The 19,877-nt window shown below is 35.6% G+C and overlaps 2 protein-coding genes across 2 annotated transcripts; one reads left to right on the top strand and one right to left on the bottom strand.

The window, feature by feature from the left end:
- Positions 1 to 3,487: 3,487 nt before the first annotated feature.
- LOC124436056 (AP-1 complex subunit gamma-1-like) lies at positions 3,488 to 17,352 on the bottom strand (the record flags this gene model as incomplete). The annotated part of the gene is given in 25 exon segments (XM_046985983.1): positions 3,488 to 3,801; positions 4,151 to 4,249; positions 4,435 to 4,598; positions 5,850 to 6,005; positions 6,767 to 6,938; positions 7,566 to 7,600; positions 8,561 to 8,573; positions 8,605 to 8,650; positions 9,159 to 9,263; positions 9,343 to 9,470; positions 10,532 to 10,618; positions 10,926 to 11,048; positions 11,413 to 11,423; positions 11,425 to 11,468; positions 11,745 to 11,885; positions 12,214 to 12,383; positions 12,458 to 12,556; positions 13,179 to 13,259; positions 14,308 to 14,403; positions 14,490 to 14,566; positions 14,994 to 15,163; positions 15,241 to 15,273; positions 16,301 to 16,357; positions 16,435 to 16,559; positions 17,179 to 17,352. Coding segments are annotated over 25 exon segments (2,499 nt in total), but the record flags the coding sequence as incomplete, so codon positions are not given.
- Positions 17,353 to 18,417: 1,065 nt separating this feature from the next.
- LOC124436055 lies at positions 18,418 to 19,441 on the top strand. Its single transcript, XM_046985981.1, has 4 exons — positions 18,418 to 18,445; positions 18,653 to 18,729; positions 18,824 to 18,955; positions 19,152 to 19,441. Exons 1-4 carry the CDS (start codon positions 18,418 to 18,420, stop codon positions 19,218 to 19,220), a joined length of 306 nt encoding a protein of 101 aa, XP_046841937.1. The 3' UTR covers positions 19,221 to 19,441.
- Positions 19,442 to 19,877: the final 436 nt, after the last annotated feature.

Genomic DNA, 19,877 nt, shown 5'->3' with positions numbered 1-19,877 from the left:
TGTATATGTGATTCATCGATATTTCTTTTGAACACATCTTTAGAACTTTCGGTGTTATTAATGGATTGTACCTGTATTGGAACCTCATCCCCGGTAGAGCTTTTATCGTTGCCAACACACTTGGAATCATTCGCATTTTCATTGGTCCACGAGTCCTCATCCAAAATTCTCGAGCGTAGGCTAGGTGCTTCTACGACGTTCAGTTTCATTAAGCTATCTTCAACCTGGCGTCTCTGTTTCTCCTCCGTCAGGCTTCATTTTGTTTCATTGCTGGAAGTTTCATTTTCAAGTATTTGCTCTACCTTAATCGACGAATTATAATCCATAAAAAAAAAACATATCTAACATTGTCACGAATATTACGAGTGGCGTAACAAAGAGTTGATGAATTTAATAGGCATTTGTCAAAACAAGCTTAAGAGGACAAAGAGCATGTCAAAATTATATTATTAAAAATTTGCTAAGAGCATATACAAGCACTAATTTCAGAGCTTGCTCAGTCACAAACTAATTGAGAACGACCAACTGTATGATCTAGTATCCAATATGGAATAATTAGCTGGCTCAATCACAAATTTTGAGATAAATCATCTGCGCATGTGTCGAATTGATTAGCTGCCCAAGTTCATGGTCATGGCAACGACCAATTAAATGTACTAGCACCTATTTTGAAGTAAATAGCATGTTTAGTAACAATTTAATGGAGAAATCATCTGCGCATGCGCTCGAGCACGCATAGTCCACTCGACCAATTGTTCAAAGTCATGGCAACAACTAACTATACGTGCTTGCATTATATTTATGGCAATTAGCTTAATTTTGTATATATATATATATAAATCTAAAACTTCATATAGTAGATGTCAATTAGCAGTGGAAGCTGGGTGCGATATAGTATGTAGTGGCTTAGGGGCCCACACTTCGGTGGCGACCGCACTCTCCCTGCGTACCCGAGCAAAGCCTATCGCAGGTGATCTCAGGGTCTGATGGACGGAAGCTTGCTATTGGCATCTCCCAAGTAGGATAGCGTGGAGGGGCCGAAATCTCCTACCGAAACGTTAACATGCGGCGTTATAGTGCCTTACGCTTAACAAGGTGTCGGGAAGCATGGACCGAAAACGGGGGTTTTTGCTTTTGAATTTCATCTTTTTGTTGAAGAAAAATGAACTAGAACAGCCAAGGATACTGCAAAGGTTCAAAAAACTTCTGCATTTTTGACTTATAATTTTAACCAACTCTAAATATGTTTATACGTTTTCTAAATGCTACCTTTTAAAATGTAACTTTTTCATAACTCTTTCGTGATGAACGAGAGCCTCCTTATACATTATAACATCCTCATTATGAGCAAAAACATTCATGGGCTTCATTGAAAAAGGGATTATCTAATTTTTATAATACTTTTTACAAATATAACCTTTAATAAGCCAAGCAATTTGTATCGTGTAAATTGAACCAAGCTTTCAACCCTTATGGTATAAAATTTTGACTTATTTTGGACAGCAAATTTCTTTTTACCTTGAAATATTTTCATGATTTAATCTAGAAAGGAACTTCTCTTCTCGAGTAATTTAGTGATTTAACAGAACACTTTTCGGATTCAAAGGAATTCTTTTGATGACATAGAGACAGCCGTACAATTTATTACGTATCTAAGCGTAAATAAGCATTTCTAAATCACGTCCAAAATTTCCTTCACATGACCAAATTACCGTCTATTTAAACGATGTATGTAATGAAAAGTTACCTTGACAAATAAAGCAAACCTACATTTTTACAGGCATTTGCTACACCTCAAATTCATTCTGAACTCTTCAATTTCTTGCAGCGTAGTCGAAAGGAAGAGGCATCAAATCATTATATTCATCTCCATCATCACAACTCTTTTTATTTCTGTCTTGATATTTTTCAGCGTCAAGCTTGTCTGAATGGACTTTGTTGCTTAACATATGAAATATATTGTTACTTTGATCATAAATTATGAATAAATCTATCGTTACTAATTCAGGAATAAGTTCTATCGAAAAAGATAGAGATATAACCAGTATGTCTGTACTAGTCGATCGTATGCAGCACGTTTCAATAAAGACGTCTTTCATCGTCCATTGACAATATTAGTCAATTTAATCCATTGGTACTTTTAATTGATAAATATCAAAAAATAAGTTTAAGGGCTTGACGTCAGAGATGATTATTTGAAAGGCTTCAAGAACGGGCAAGAAAGAGTTTGAGGTCATTCATCTAAAAGAAGATGCATTATGTGTTCATTCAGTCTTCTGGGGTGTCTTTAGTAGTTTAGTGCAGATTTCACGAGTCATATGACGGCGCAGGCGCAAACATCTATAAACACTGTGTTGAGGACGTAGCTAATATGCGATATTATTGTTTTTTTCGGCGTGATGGCGTGTTATAATATTTGATCTTTTGCGTTGTGCTAGCACTCGATGTGAAAGCTTCAATAAAAACTGCAATCGTATGAAATGTTTAGATATGGTGCGGTATATCCACTGACGTATGGTCTTTATGGTGGACATTGTTGTAACTCTAATTTATTGGTTCATGATTGTTGTTTTTGGAATCTTTTCCAGTCACCAACTTTTTCTTCATCATTGTCGACGTTGACATGATTTCGCCCTGAACGTTGTCTTTCTGTTGACCTGTTTGTATCCGTTGTTCCTCTAGTCGAATTTTATTTCTTCGTTGCTCTGCCAGCGAATTTGCTTTGTTTATTTTATTCACATTTAATCTCGGTTTTCAACAGTACTTTAATGGTGCTTTCATACTTTATTATGTACACGTAAAACGAACAAAGATGAATCCCACAGGACCATATTTTCAGTCTTTATAAGAATAATGATTTCTAACAAATGAATGTACATTTTATTCATTGCTAGTTTTGTTGATGTACGATGTACGAAACATCAGAAAACAAAGAGCCTGAAGGAGCTTGTTTTTTAAAGATGACTTGGCGATTATAGCTAAAAGCAATGGCAATAAGAACTGACATCACATGAAATCCTGGAAAGGTACGAGTTAAAGATGGACGCTAAGAACAGGGAGACCATAGTATGCAATAAAATCGAGAGCAACTAATAAATGCCAGAAAGACAAATGGACAAGATTTGAGAAAAGAAAGATTGTCATTTGATTGATTGACGTAAACAAAATGTTGCAGATTTCATAAATAGCAAAAAATAACAACATATCAACAAATCGTACTTTCTTTGTCGAAAAGTGGAATCCAAGACCGGATTTTCGCAAAGACGAGCATAAAGAATGATTAAACTTCCACTTTAATTTCGATCATCTTCACAGAAAGCGGGCCATAACATCATAAGAAAGTGTACATCAAAATGGAGGAAAACACAAATCTCAAAATTAAACTTTATCTGTTTCTCTCTTATGGTAGTAAAATCTACAACGAATTAAAGAATTCCACAGTTTCGCGTGTACAAATATTTCTAGCAAAATAATCAAAACACATTTCTCCGATAAAATCAAAATCAATATATTGGCGGTTGTAAGTGAATGAAAAACCTCTTGATAATAATTCACGTAGTTTTGTATACAAATGCCACACGAATTTCAAAAAGCATTTGCATTAAACACGACTGAATACTGACACGCATGTTTCGCGTAGAAATATTTGTCAAATACTCCAAAATCGTTTTATGAAATAATGAAGCAGATTATATGATCCATGATTTGTCAGAGTTGAGGAAAATTGTTAATCTCGGCTTGATCGGAGACTGGCGAGCCGTTGATGACGTAATTCACTTTGATTCGCATACGTAACGGCGCCTAAGTGTTGAAAAATACAAAATAAATTCTTTCGGCCGAATTCTTGGATTGCAAAGCTAAATCTTGAAGTGAAAAGTGTATCGAGTTAAATAGTTCTGGGAGTATGGGAGTATGTATGTTACCTTCTGTACATGTGGGGATAGTGCAGGATAGCGAAGTCCTGAGAAGGATTGTTGGCGTTGACTGACGTTTACTCCTCATTTGACTCTGAAGATGACTACCGCTAAGGTTGTCGAAACGTCAGTCAACAACAACAAAAACAGTCCTTCTCAGGACTTTATTAACCTGGACGATCTACATCCACAAACAAGCAACGATACTCTCGGGTTCAAACAATTTACTTCATTACCTTCTGTGGATTGGCAACTTTAACCAGTTGCGTTATTTGTCCAGAATTATTTGGTGGAATTGTATTCCCAGATGGACTCTGAAGTTGAAGCTGTAGGGTCTAAAAAACAATCAAAGGTCGTATTATTTGTAACTTGAAACGAAATATTGAAATGAAACATACACAAACAGGCGTAAGGGCTCTAGGAGCAACGAGACGATTTCTAAGGGGTAGATTTTATTCTTTTGTCGGAGGTGGAATGCCCTTCAGATCCATAAAGGAACCTATACATACTTGTATCATACCTTAGGTACTGCTGCTTGAAATACAAAATCAGTGACAGGAACGGCCATAGCGTTGGTTACGTTTAATGAAATATCCACAATATTGGCAGGATTATTTTCAACTTTTTGAAAGCTGAAGTCGATTTTGATTCCATTTTTATCGTACGCTATTAACGACGGAATACCTGTACAATTTAAAAGGCAAATTGAATAAGAGAGAATGATAGTCGTTGACTACATGAGCCCGCGTACTCTGTGGTTCCGGGGAAGCGTTAAGTCATTTTTGTAAGTTAAAACAATCAATAAAAAAGCTCAATATAACGGCAAAACAAAGTCGGTTTTTGACCTGTCACTACTAAACATAAATACCATGTTTGTGGATGTAAATCATCCAGGTTAGTGGAGTACTGAGAAGGACTGTTGGTGTTGATGTTGAATGACGTTTCGACAACATTTGCGGTGCTCGTCTACACAGGCAAGTGAAAAATAATTTGTACTGATAGTCCTCGCTTGACTCTGAAGATTAATATTGCAAATGTAGTCGTAACGTTTGTCGACACCAACATCAACAGTCATTCTCAAGACTGTACCAACTAGGACCATCCACATCTACAAACATGAATGTAACGATACTCTGGTGTTCAAACCGTTCAATTCCTACATAAATTGCATCAAATAACGTGAAAAGATAATTGTTTGAGACAACAAATTCTCGCATTTGACATTTTATAAGCTCACAAGATGATACTATAAATCGCAAGATTATAATTTTGGGAAAGACTTAAAAATGTAGTCGGTGACAAGCTTTATGGCGGGCCGTTATTTTGAGCTGTGTATTTATCATTTAAAGAATTTACTCGAATATTATCGATATCACAACAATTGGAGTTTATCAATTTTCTAAACATAGAAAAAGAAAACCACTTAACGTCAATTTAAAAATTACAACAGAAACTATTTATACCGCTTTGAAAGATAGTAACTTTCACGCTTAAAACTACTTACAATGACTTAAAGTAATATCACGACAAATTGCATACATGGACAGAATTTCTAGGGGGGCGGTTGTAGTTTCAGTTGGGCTGCTCCCAAATATCTGGTTTCGCTTCCTTACAAGACGTTCACCCCTCTAAGAACCCTTCTAACAAATCAATACAGTTGAAGTTACATTTTCAGGGCAATGTTAAAACTCTCTACAATACATTTGGTGGCTGCACTACCCGATCGGCCCTAAAATCGTTACACTTTATCTTACGTCACTTTCTTACCAGGCAACCTTCCTAAAATTTTTAGAACCACCCCTCTGAAACTTTGAAAATCTGCCTATGATTGCATCTCAGTTAACCGTGTCATATTAAAGTGATCATGGACAGTTTTCGAAGACAAACAATCACATCACTCGACAGCAGGTAACGAACTCAAGACCATTCTCCTACCTTGCTGCGCGGCCAACGGTTGGTTGAACGAAGGTATGAGATTATTTGTGTAATCTTGCTGTACCACGGGGGGTGGATTTGAGGAAAGACCATCCAACAAATTAACCATGGTATTAGGTGCAGCTGGAGGGACTGAGTTCATCGAAGGTGGTGGTGCTAAAGGATAAGAGAGGACAATAAATAATGACATTGGCAAAAGAGACTTTGCCAGTGAAATCTCATATTAACTAGAACGTTAAACACACAACTACGTATCTTTGAAGCGGTAATTGAAGTTAGTGTTTCTCAATGACCTAGAACCCAGTCTACTAGATACCTGACTCCGTCAAGATTTTATAGTAACAAGTGAGGCAAATCACAATCTTGAAAGATGGCAAAACTGATGATATTTACGACTAACATCTGCTTTCTCGGAGTTCATATACAATTGCAAAGTAAATAGTGAAAATAGCTCTAAAGATAGCAAACACCATAATCGCCACGACAAAGTCTATATTTTAATATTAAAGTAAATAGTCTATTTTTTATTTTTAAAATGGTGGAAAGAATTGGTTTTTAAACATTCTTTGAACTTTTTTTTTCATTTTGAGTTTTACGTTTTGCCACCTTTCAAGATGGCGCCCTTGCCTCACCTTGACACGGTTGTTAGACATCTAGAGGACTGGGTTCTAAATCATTGGTTTCCCTGAGTTTTTAGAAGTTCCATAATCTTATTTTACAAAATCAACAACGATTTACATAATTGAAATGACATGTTTTAGTCCAGGAATTCTGGTAATAAAACGAAAAACTCGGGTATAAAGGACTTCGAAACGACCTTTTGCACTTCTATTTAAGTTAGCGTTCCAGTTTATACAGAGTTCAGTAAACAGCGCTATCATTGAAGCAAATAATTGGTTCTTGGACTTGTTACTAACCTGAATTTGTGACATTCATGTCAAGATCACCTAGCAGGTCTAGAAGATTGCTACCATTGGTGGAGGGGGGAGTGGGTTGAGGTAGGGATGCTGGCGGTTGGGATGCCTGCGGTTGGGTTGATGGGGCAGGCGCAGATGACGTGTCGCCAAGAAGATCGAGAAGCGTGGTGGACTGAACACAAGAAAAAGATAAAAATGAGTCATGTTTAAAAGTGATACAAGCATGGAGTTTGAGACAACATACGGGGTTTTTAACGTTAGTTTCAATATCACAGTGCTATGAGCAGCATATTTTACATGGCGAACGACAGTAAAATGGTTACCATTTTACAATTGATAGCCAATTTTAGAACTGTGAACTAATGTCCCTCATTATTTCAGTTACGTGTCGTGGTATATCTACATTAAGTTAACTAATCCCTAGTTCAACTGTCAGAGGTATTGCGTCGTTAACTTATCGCTGTTAACTTAACTCAGGATGAGATGACTCCTTGTCTTCATTATAAATATAAGTAAATTTGCTATTAACAAAAGCAGACGCGTCTGACAGCATTTGATGAAAAGTCTTCAGAAACGCATCGTGTCATTTCATTTTTAGTTTTTAAAAGTTCTTTTTAGAATAACTCGATTGTCATTCACCATGAAAAATACGCTATTCGCAGCAATATTTGTGTTTGCAATTTTATCTTAGTTTTGAAATTTAATAGTAAATTAAAGGAAATTAAATTTTCGATAGTACAAACTTCAAAAAATATTCAAAACATAATGAGCACCATTGTATTTAAAACCTGACCCTCACCTCTGTTGGTTTATTTTGCTTCTGTTCAGGAACAGCTACATCACAAAATTACAAAATATCGTCAGACAAAACATCAACGAAACGCGCAGCCACAGTATAGAAACAAACAGTAGTCCCACTCTACAGAAATTTTTTGTGTAGCGTATTCTTATTACGCATGTGATTAGCATAGTGGCAGCCAGTAAATTGCATTTTTTGACAAATAGGAGCACTGAAATTGCTATCCGTGGCCAGTCATCTAATTAAACATACAACACCCAAGTTGCACAGTGGAGTGAGAGAACTGTTTGTTTCTATACTGTGGCGCAACGCTGGTGGACCCCGAATGACATGGCAGGATTCAATAAGGCTCTTGATAACCATGGCTCAAAATAACATCCTAAATGCACCCGGCGAATAGGATCGCTCAACTTTATTATCACTAGGTCGAAGTCATTGGTGCAAATATATACATATATTTGCACCAATGACGTGAAAAATACATTTATTGAGATTACTGATTCTCGTGTTTCAGATTCTAAGCGTTTATGACATCACACATTGTCTCACTATAGCGCTTATGGAGAAATCTTCATAAGCCAAGATTGGCGACCGCACAAAGAACGATCAATGGATGAACACAACGACGTAACGTGAATAGTATGTAAATCAGCACTTACTGTAATTACATACAAAAGCAAATACGGTTTTTCTGAGCAAAAATTGACGTTTAACTTTTCAATGAGAACATTGAAAGGAAAACTGATTAATAGTTGTAATTAATTATCACGAAATGTGACAGGCAATGTACAAAAAATTGGCAGGACAAAAGTAATTTATGGCCGGTCGTTGTGCGCTGACCGGCAGTTATTTTGAGCTCTGTCGGATACCGTCAGTGCCCCAGATATCACATCCCGCAGAAGATAACATAAAGAACAAAAAACAAGACAACGAGATCTTTAAAAAGGAGAGATACAAATTCTTCACACGGCGAGAGTCATGATTTTCTAACTTACGTTGTTCCTCGTGGACACTTTCTTTAACTTCGCCATTCTCGACGGTTCCATTCTTCGTATCCAATACGGGTATTCTCTAACAGACCGATCCTGAAGAAAATACAAACTTAGAACACAAATATTCGACAATGCGAAGTATACAGTCATCAAAAATTGACATCAAAAATTCTTCAATAATCATTGAAAAATTTCAACCTCATTTAATCCTGGCCTTAACACAGTTTGACGTACGTACCGTCATCAAACATTACTAAATATTTGAAAAAATTGGTCACTAGCAGTGTTTGCACTAGCTTGCGTTTTCCGATCTGAGATGAACCATTAAATAAATTAAAGAGAATTGGCAAATCAATCACGACAACATGTGAGAGAGAAAATTAAAACATTTGTTATAAATTTGTCTGTTTGGCGTTATTGTTCTTTAATAAATAAAAAAAAGATGTTTTTTTTGTGTTTCCAAAGAATTTCCAAAGAACTTCGGTCTCAGGCTTGCACTGATCATTTCTCAAGTTCTCCCAAACGTTTCCTCGGTGTGCATAAGCCTGTGCAAACACAGTAAACATCTTTTACTTCTTAAATATTTCAAGTGAAATCTAACCTCATTTCATCGTAGTTTTTAAACAGTTTCACATATTCAACAGATCTTTGTTGAAGCTCGACGTCCATGTTATCAGAGAAACGGTGAATCAATTTTTTTATCGCACTACATGAAGTATAAATAAAATGTCAATGGCAACAACAGCATTTTGATAAAAGGGAAAAAGAGAATAACATTTTCTTACTCAAGATTTGATGTAAATCTTGTACTCAGTTTCATTAGCGCATTCAAGGAATATTCTTTTGAGACTTGATTCAATTGATTGCTCGCCAACATTCCTTCAAGAATATCCACGACATCGTTCTCGGTCACCTAGCAACAACAGAAGCTTTTCGCATCGGTGTTCGATAACATTGTTGATGAATATAAAGCTCTCGTGAGTGTATGTGTGGATGTATTTATGATCTCCAGGGATATGTATGGTTGAATATTGATTCATCGGGGCATGCACGGATGTACAGTGTGTATCGAAAATCCGAAATCAGATTAAACTTTTTTAGGCAATCGCGCCATTGACATTGTGTTCGAGGCTTGTATTTTTAAATAGCAAGAAAAAGAGGAGCTTTTAACTTGCCAATGATGTTTTTATTAGTTCGTAACGATCAGAAATGATCGAGTGTTCTCCTTATAAAAATTGCAAATCGAAATTACATGTTCCCTTGGGTGTAGTTAAGGCGGTTTCACTGGCATTTCAAACAAAACCAATGAAACAGCGGATTTCTCACTGTGCTGTATCCATTGAACTAGATATATATCTTGAAGGCTACGTATCTTAAAATAAACATGCATGGACTTGCATGAAAGACGCGTGTCCGCGGGTCAAATCTCGCATTGGCGAGATACGCCTATCGTCGTAATAGAACTTTCTTTGAGCCGTGCGTGGAAGGATTGAGACTAGTTAAATTGCAGGAAAAATGCGATTTCGACTTGCAATTATACTTTAAGAGTGGTCAATGACTTCTGATTGTTACGAAATAACATATCACTGAAAATGTAAAAAGTTCCTCTTTTTTTCCATATTCAATTATAACCGCATAACAAATCTGATTTTTTTAATGCTCATTGTATATTCTTTTTTTAATAAAATATCGATATTTTTTTTTCATCTTCAGGGACCAGTTTCCCGTAGGCCGAATACAGCACTATTCACAGGATAGCAATACATTTGAAACGCAACAAAAATCTCTTTAACTGGAAAAATCTACGACAATCTATGAAATCTACAATAATGGTTCTAGTATTACAAAGTTTCATTGTCGTGAAGAAAATAAAAGCACTTTTTTCACAAGTTTTAAAAATTACTATCAAAAGGATAACGCTATACGAGCTTCGTGCAAGCTGCCTCAGATAAAATAAAGCATCTGTTCACTTACATTCAGGGATTCATCTTCGTCAATATCTTTAAACAAAAGTTCACCAAACTCTCCGGTACACCATGCAGCAACTTGTACTAATGATTGCTGAAGATGGAAATAAAGAAAATTGTTATATACCAATGGTCAAAGTATATTTTTTCTGCAGTTTCATTGGCCGAGAGAAAGTCGTGTGACAAATTAAACTGATTCCTCGCAAGTAGCTTGAGAGTAAGGCTAATATCAAGTTCAATGTCAGGGGGGATCAGGGAAGCACACATGATTGATATCATGTAGAATGGCAGGGGGGATCGGGGCAGCATATCTGGCTAATATCAGGTTGAATGGCAGGGGGGGTCAGGGCAGCATACTTGACTAGTATCTTGTTGAATGGCAAGGGATGAGGGCATCATACCTGACTAATATCATCTTGAATGGCAGTGAATAGTTGCTGAACAGCATAAGCTTGTAAAGTATCACTTGACGCAACCATATGAATAAGACTTGGAACTGTATCATCACGAACATAGTTTCCAGCCTGTGAATAACATTATGCACGTAGTTATATAACTTTATCTACCGAAGCATTTGATTGGCTTATAAACAAGCATGAAGGTATGCGATTGGCTAATGCCTCCTCCATCTCATTATCACAAATTTCAACTAAATACAGAACTGACGAGATTGCTTAATTCCTTTTTTAATGTCTCCACCACTAAGCTTCACAAACTACAGATGCATCTGATTGGCTTATAAGCAAGCCATGACTAAAGTGATTAGTTAATTCCAATTTAACATCTCTATAGCTTAATTTCACTATCTACCTAAGCAACGGATTGGTTTATCAATGTGCTTCATAACACCGTCCAATGACTGGAATAAAATGTTCTAAATATACTCACTGTAGTTAAAAACTTTCATCATTATATCAATGTGCCACCTTTTATTGGGAGCATGTCTACAAATGATCAAAAATGGAAAATTTATCTTTCTTCGCGATAAGCACAAAGATGGATTCTAGAAATCCTAATCAGCGATAAACACTAAGATGGATTCTATGAATCTTAATCAGCGATAAGCACAAAGATGGATTCTCGAAATCCTAATCAGCGATAAGCACAAAGATGGATCCTCGAAATCCTAATCAGCGATAATTATAAAGATGAATTCTAAAATCACAATCGGCGATAAGCACGAAGATAGTTTGAAGAAATCGTAATGTAATTCAACATACTTCTCAGCAACTTGGAAGATATTCGATGTTATGTATGATTTCAAATCAGGATCAACGTTATTGAGAAAAGCCAAAAGTTCCTTCACCATGCCACGTATATTATTGGAGTTTATCAAAGCAAACGAAAGTTCCACTGCGCGCCTAAAGAGAGACAAAAATATTTCGACTGTAATCACAGTTTGAATTCACTACGTATGTAACTAAAATTCTTGACTTCTTCAGGTAATTGAAGTTCAACTTTGATTTCAAATACTGCAGTTGCAGCGCCAAGTTTTAATACCGAAGTAGAACAGCGGAGTTTTATATCCAATTATTTTTACCGGAGTTTCAACACCGGACTTCTACTATCGTCGTTTTATTACGGGAGTTTAAACACAACAGTTTTATTACCTGAGTTGTTATTCTAATTCAAACTATAATAAAATTAAAATAATCTTGCACTAAATTACATCAAAACTAAAGATTCTACCTTTGTATAGAAATATCAGGATCCTTTAGACAGTCCAAAATGGTACTGCGATGACGCTGGACAGCTTGATAGTCGGCGCTGACAGTTTTTAACAAAGTATTGAGGGCGACATAGCGAATGTTCTTGTCATTATTCAACAAAAATCTTCCTAAGATATTAACAGCCAAGACCTGTACAAAATAAGACGCACTGACTGCTGTTCTACTGGAATACTATTAATAAATATCGCTCAATCTTCTCTTACTCGTAAACCGCTTTCTGATTTGATATCCATAATGGCCAAAACAGTTTCATATAAAATAGCATTGCCGACGTTTTTACTTGTCTCCGTATTCGTTGCCACCTGAAGAAATTTATAGGATTCAAAATGACGGAAAACAACACGAAATTCACGTTCAAATATCATTTTAACTTTAGCACGAAGAAGGTAAACATCTCTAATTGACCAAACTATCGTAAATGCTCGTTTTAACGCCGCGGCGCTTTTTAAATTCCCCCGGTTTGAACGCCGCATTTATGCGGGAGCAGCGCTAATTAAATATTTTATTGCCTCAAGAAAATAACGAGTAGAAAAAATATATTATCATTATGTAATATAAAACTTGATGAAAATATTGTCAAATAGGCGCAGAACAAGATAGTCGCAAACGTTAGAGTTCAATGATTCCATTTTTACGAGCGCCGCGCTAAAGTTACTCAGAGGCGGCGCTAAAGTGGAGCGGCGCTAAAGCGAGCATTCACGGTAGGCGAGGCAGACGTTAAAGTCAATTAGAGAAAAATTTTCCTAGAAATTGGTGAATTGAAATGAAATCATCAGCAAGTCAATGCAAGCAAAGCCAAACTTATATAAAACACCATTATTGCAAAATATAGTGCAGTTTCGTATAAAATTAAACCGAAATGTAAATAATATGTGCTATACAAAAGTTGTTTTTCGTTGTGTCAACTAGCGCTTATAAACTCACCTGTGCAAGTACATCATTCATCGTATCGCTTGCTTCTTCGTCGTTCCTCCCAAGAATACGCAACAAACGGATGACGTGAATCTAAAATAACAAGATTTTGATATTTTTATTTACGCATGCCCAGTGAAATGTGTTGATTTACCGCAATCTGATTGGCTGCAGTAGCGGGCGGCTTTTTACAATATCCTGACAGTGGTGGAGATATTTATAATAGCAAGAGTGAATTTTACTATCTCAGACGAAGTGAATTTTGTAGAAAACAATTCAATCTCAACCATTGAACTACAATACATTGAACGCAACCATAAATAGAAAAGCCTGATAATTCTTTGAAGCTAAATTTTACACTTAGACACGCGAGATTACACATAGACACGCGTGTAAGTCAATCAATTATTACTCCGCAAGAGAGTCTCGAAACACTACAGACGCGTGTCTGGGTAAAATCTCTCGTGTCTGGGTGTAAGATTTGGCTTCAATTATTTGCTTCAGATAGTGTTTCATGTATTTTAGGTCAATGGTCTCAACAAACCACATTGACCATTTGACAACGAAAATGTCGTTATTATGAAAATAAAAAATAAAAACTTTATGTACCGTTTAGGTCGCTTTCACATAAAAAATATTTCCCTCCGCCTCAGTGAAAATATTTTTTCAGTACAGACCTCCCAGACGGTAAATTACGTTATCGATAATTTAGTTAACACATAAAGTTATCTACAAAACTGAAATCTGTAAAAATATCTCCCATCAATGATCAACGGACAACGATGTTTCCAATAGTTTTGGAGTTTTCCAACGAAAAATGAAATGAAAATGCAGTTTGAACTGGAAACACAATCTATGTCATAGGTATATTTTACCATTGAACTAAAAATAAATGGCAACGCTATTGTGAAGTCAACAAAACCAAGGACTAGGACAATCTACATTTACAAACATACGCCACGCAGCAAATCTTACACCCAGACACGCGTGTGTAGTGCTTCGAGATTCTGAAAATTGATTGACTACACAGGCGTGTCTGAGTGTAATCTAGCGTGTCTGGGTGAAAAATTTGGCTTCAGGAATTTATTAGACTTTTCTATTACAAGTAGCGTTCCATGTATTTTAGTTCGATAATTTTTACCTGAAGAAAGGGATCGCTGATGCCTGAGACATCGTGCTCAGGTGAATAACCAGACATGATTAGGTTCTTGAGAATCTTCACCAAAGTCGACACGTGCTGGATAAATGGACGCGAACAAAAATGATCGGATGAAAACTATCTTCAAAAATTAGTGAAGAGATCATTCATACGGCGTGACTTACTTTTCTAAAATGCGCCACGATCTCTGGATTAAGTTCGCACATCTCGGTAATGAGACAAGTGGCAGTCAGGAGAATGCCTAAAACATCAAATCGTACTCTATTAAACTTATATTCTGATTGTAAGATACTTATGGGAAGTGTGCTCCCCTTAATACAATTCACAACTGCTTTGGATAACTTTCTCCAAAATTAATAAGCCATATGCCCCCCCTGCAACCCAAGGCTAGGAGTGGTACACTCCAAACGCTCATTCTCTAGTCAAATCATTCCTAAAAGTGACCCAGCTAGTTTTACATATCATTAAAAAGTGACCTTTCCATATAGAAATTGCCACCTGCAGCCATTCACCCAAATCATTCTATACTTGCAGAAACTAACCATAAGTTTTCTCATTCAAAAGTGACCTTATCATATGGAAATTGGCACAGCACCTGCAGCCCTTACAACCAAGGCTATGAGGAATGCACCCAATCCCCTAGTAAATCTATCCCTGCAGTTACTTACCGTGGTTTTTCTCATTCAAAAGTGACCTCGTTATTGGGACAAAAATTTCCATCAAGTCTGGTACCTTACGAATAATTCGAACAGCACATAAAGCAGCCTGGAGAGAAATGAAATATGAACTTGGCATAACACATACATACACACAATTTTTAATCAAGGATTTGGGAAAACTACATCAAAAAAAAATTCTCACACCGATACCTTTTAAAGTGAAACTGTTGGATGTTTTAATAATCGCCGATTTCACCTGCCAAATCGACTCATTTCTTGAGAGCAGATACTGGAAAAGAAAAAGTAATCATCTAAAATAAAGTGCTACCAGAAATACATAGTAATAAAAACGAGGCAGAAAAATTGTTTGGACAAAATATGATAAGGCTGTGGAGCCCATTTTACCAACATTTCACTTATTTCATGAACTATATATAATTAGAAGTGAAATTCTTTGTACAAAGGCAAACAACCAGCATATAGCATTAAAACTAAAAAACACAAGTAGCTGGACAATGCATAGTAGTACTGCCAATAGACCTTCATTGAAAATTACATAAAAGCCAAGCAATATATATTCAGAGCTTTATTAAGCAGCACCAGCATTATTATACATGTACAGTCTCTAATTACTAGATAAAACTTAAAAACAACTTAAAGTTTTATATCGAACAATTATTTAAGGTTTCTGCAGGAATTATGAGAGAGTTAAGAAAAGCATGCAAAACACGAGTAAAAGGTGAGTGTTTTGCACTGCTTGTCTTAACTTGAGCAAGATTCCCAAGTGTTTGGATCAGGTCATCTATATACACTTGAAAACATTTAGCAATTGTTTATAAAAAAAAACAGGAGGATAGTGTTGCATGCTTTATACATACAAATGACTGGAAATATAAATTTCGCTAAATTCTCCCAAGCAAACAAAGCTGTCAAATTTACATTGAAAACAATGCAGTCAAAAGCATTAAAACATAGATTGCAGTGAGGTTAGAAACTTTTAAAAATTTAGAAAAATCACCAATGTTAATTCGAAGTTCTTATTTACACTGTCAGAAATGCACTCGGTTAATTAGGCAAGAAAATCATATTGTTTACAAGCATGTTGAAAATTTCTTTGAAAGCAATTTCAATTTTCCTACTTGGATGGCCTGATCTAAACACAGGTATCAACCAATCAGAGCACATGTGTAGCATACTTTAGCAAAACATTATTTCATAAAGTTTTTAATGTATTGACTTGCATTAAGCGATTTCAAGAAAAATCTCAAAGGATGACCAACAGATTTACTGTATAAAACTGATTCAGTTCCTCCTACCTTCCCAGTGTGCTTAATGCCAGTCCAATGATGAATTGACTGTTGTGATTCAAATCACTAAAATAAAACAACTTGTTTAGAAAGCACACTTCAAGACAAATATAAATTTCATACATTGTGATGTTCATTCATACTTTTTTAAGGAATTCGTTATAAGTAAGTGAACATCCTGTCTTTCATCCAACAACATCATAGCACCAAGATAACCGACTCTCTTGTCCGTAAACTTTGGGGATGCGATCAGTTTCAAACATTCCAACTATGGTTCAAAAAATTTATTCTATAAAATACATTGGTCCTATACAAAGGTTTTTTCAGATTTCCCAAGGCCAGGAGTTAGGAGATCATAATTCCCAAAGTTATTTTAAACTTGTTCATAGGTAACGTTTATTTTCACTTTTACAGAGTTTGAAAATTGCAACACTTAAAAAAATCGATTGTCAAGAGAACTCCTTCAACTTTTGAACATTCCACTATTACAATTACAGGGGAAGAACCAAAAGTGTCAATCAAATGTATTCACATAATTTCTAGCCCTACCCCCTACATAACAACATTCCCCCCCCCTATCTTCATCTAAGTACAAAAATGACATTTCTCCTAAAGTAGATTGACAAATGTAATTACGTTATATTAGCACATGCTTTTATTCTTACAAGGCAAATCTGTCAGAAAATCATAATCAATTTCTTTCATTCATTTTTTTGAAGCAGTGAATGAACACAAAATATTTGCATTGTAAGAGTAAACAATTTACTGCCTTTGCTAGTAATAGGTCAGGAGAGATAGAGACCAATAGCAATATCCATAAAATCTATCCCTGTTCAAACAAGTTTTGTTCACTTGAAACAAAATTTCACTTGACATAACTTTGTTACCTGTCCAAAATGTGCCGGGTAACCGAGCATATGAATGTATAAAAGCTTGGCCACTGCTCTGGACCTAAAGTCATTGTCCTCTTCACTAAATATATCCCGTATTTGGGCACATTCTTTTGAAATAACAGCACGCTCGTCTGCTGCAGTACGAGCTGCTCTGATGGCTCGAATAAGATCTTAGCTTCAATATTGCAGGCATTTTGAGGTCATGAGTTAAAATGAAACCAAAATCTTCTAGAAACCGAGACAAATGAAAATGAAACAATTCAAAAATATCAATAATTAATAGCATTATTAATAATTTATCAAGACAATTCCAGGTTTGCACAAACGGAAACGGAACTGGCTTTACGAAAACAGCAAGAGGCAAAGAAAAATAGGCTGTTGTGTAAAAACAAAGAGTACACATGTACAAAATATACAAATTAACACATTCATTGATGAAAAACGCTTCAAGGTAAATTAAAAACACGATATTGGTAAAACAAATCGAGGGTTACAGTTTTAATGCCCAACAAAGTTAATACATTAAAAAACTTCGAAGTTTTAACACGAGAAAATTCTAACTAATCTAAAGTTTACACTCTCCACGTCAACTAAGCCACTAAGTATCAATGGAGCTAGATGCAAAAAGGTTTAAAGCACCTTGGCAGTGCATCTTTATTTGTGACACAAACATTATCCGCTCATTTATAAGACCAAATAAAATCACATCCAGTTCGACATGGTCAGAGTATGACTTGTACTCAAAATTTCACGGTTTATAACGACAAAAGTACAGCACAAAATTAAACTGTGAACACGACAACAGACCAAGTAGATGTCAATGAACGTACCTTCGAGCTCAAGACGGCTCGGGAAGAAAAATTCCTCGCGATATTTCACGTAACTTTCAATTCAACCCAAGCATTCGGATGATCTTGAGTAAGACGGAAGATTTAGAATAATTAAGGAAGCTATTGCGCATGCTCACTTGCATACATGCTTATCACGAATACATTAGCAGAAATTATTTTGAATAACTAAATTTCATGAGACCAGTGTTCAAAATGGTTCAAATAATTGAAATAAAGTCATATTGAAGCATAATCTAATACGTTGAAATATATATTATGACTTCTAGCATTATCATTTGCATTGGTCATTTGTAGTAACCATTATTTACCGTATGAACTTTATTCATGACACGTCATACTCATATCACGAGGTGCTTCCGTTTCTACTAAGTCCAATGAAGTCATGCTATTGACACTTTTGAACAAAATAGGTACAATAGAAAATTTCCGGATGTGTTTTCAAAGTATTCAGTTCAAAATTTCAAACAACAAATGGAAACATGTTTGTTTAAATACGCTGACTTGGCAAGAATAGATAGGACAGAAACAGTTAATATTGCGAAGACCTCTTGCATTCCGTACGAATTTTCCTGCAAAATATGGGTAAAAGTGGCAAGAAAGTTAATAGCTCTGCGAAGAAAGAACTTCCTCAAAGACAATTTCAAGATCTGTGGTAAAAGCCAAGGATAAAAAGAAAAAATCTGTTAAAAAATTGGTCAGTTTAGTCCCTCATTTGGTTCCACGTGTTCAGAGATTGTTCTTATTTTTACATTATTTTTGCATCCGAAATAAAAATTTGTCGTTTTTAGACCAAGGAAAAGTTGCAAGATGATATTGAAAATGCAAATATTCAGTTTACTGATCTGCAAACCAAACTGGTTTGGGAGAAAGAAGATCAGAGAGAAAATGAAAGGAAAGAAAAGTCAAAAGGGCTTGAAAAGGTGATGAATGAGTTCTTAAATGTTTAAACTGTAGTGAGCCTGGATTGAATGGTCATGGTTGTGGGTTGACCTGAAGATTTGTGGGTTGACCTGAAGATTTGTGGGTTGGCCTGAAGATTTGTGGGCTGGCTTGAAGATTTGTGGGTTGGCAGGAGAACATTTTTGATGTACTGTCTTCATTGAATTATTCATTTAGATTTCTATGAGTTTTGTATCATATGACAAGCAACTAGAACAAACAACCGAGGTGTTTGGAAACTTATGAATTCAAATGGAGATTGGGATGCCAAGAAATCTTGGGAAACATTGTACTTTCCCTATTTCGATGATAGTTTTTCGAAATGTATAAATGTACAGCAATTGTGATATATTGTATTATAAAAAGTTATTGTGATAAAGAAATAAATTTTTTGATGAGTAGAGTGGCAGAAAGTTATAAAGAAATTTGTAGTTTGTTAGTAACATGAATTGCCTTAAAAACTTTGATACGAATGATGTACATTGTAAAGCAAGTTTATTTCAAAAATGGCTTTAAAATAGGTACACCAGGCACACAATGACTCAAATAGGATATTTCCATTTTCATTTTATGATTCAGGACAGAGATATGAGACAGGAGAGCTGGGGGGCACAATAATGTAAGATTATTTATTTTTATTATCTGAAGCATTGTATGAAGTAATCTTTCCAAGGATATCTTCGAAAATCATGGATTAGAAATGATGATAATCACTGTTTTTAGTACTTTGATTGTTAGTCTGTACCTTGATAAACTGGTCATGCATAATGTGTAAATCAAAATTCAACAAATACATTTAGCCATAAGCATGTTTTAAATAAATTGTAAAATATCTAAGCTGAAACCTATTTGTTAGTATGTTTGTTTCTTTATGCCAGAAAAAATCATTGACCAAAAGTAATA

This window comes from Xenia sp. Carnegie-2017, unplaced genomic scaffold (assembly GCF_021976095.1).
Source record: "Xenia sp. Carnegie-2017 unplaced genomic scaffold, XeniaSp_v1 HiC_scaffold_16, whole genome shotgun sequence".
NCBI lineage: Eukaryota > Metazoa > Cnidaria > Anthozoa > Malacalcyonacea > Xeniidae > Xenia > Xenia sp. Carnegie-2017.
The sequence above is the reverse complement of the archived record's forward strand: the minus strand, read 5'-3'. Positions and strand labels throughout refer to the sequence as shown.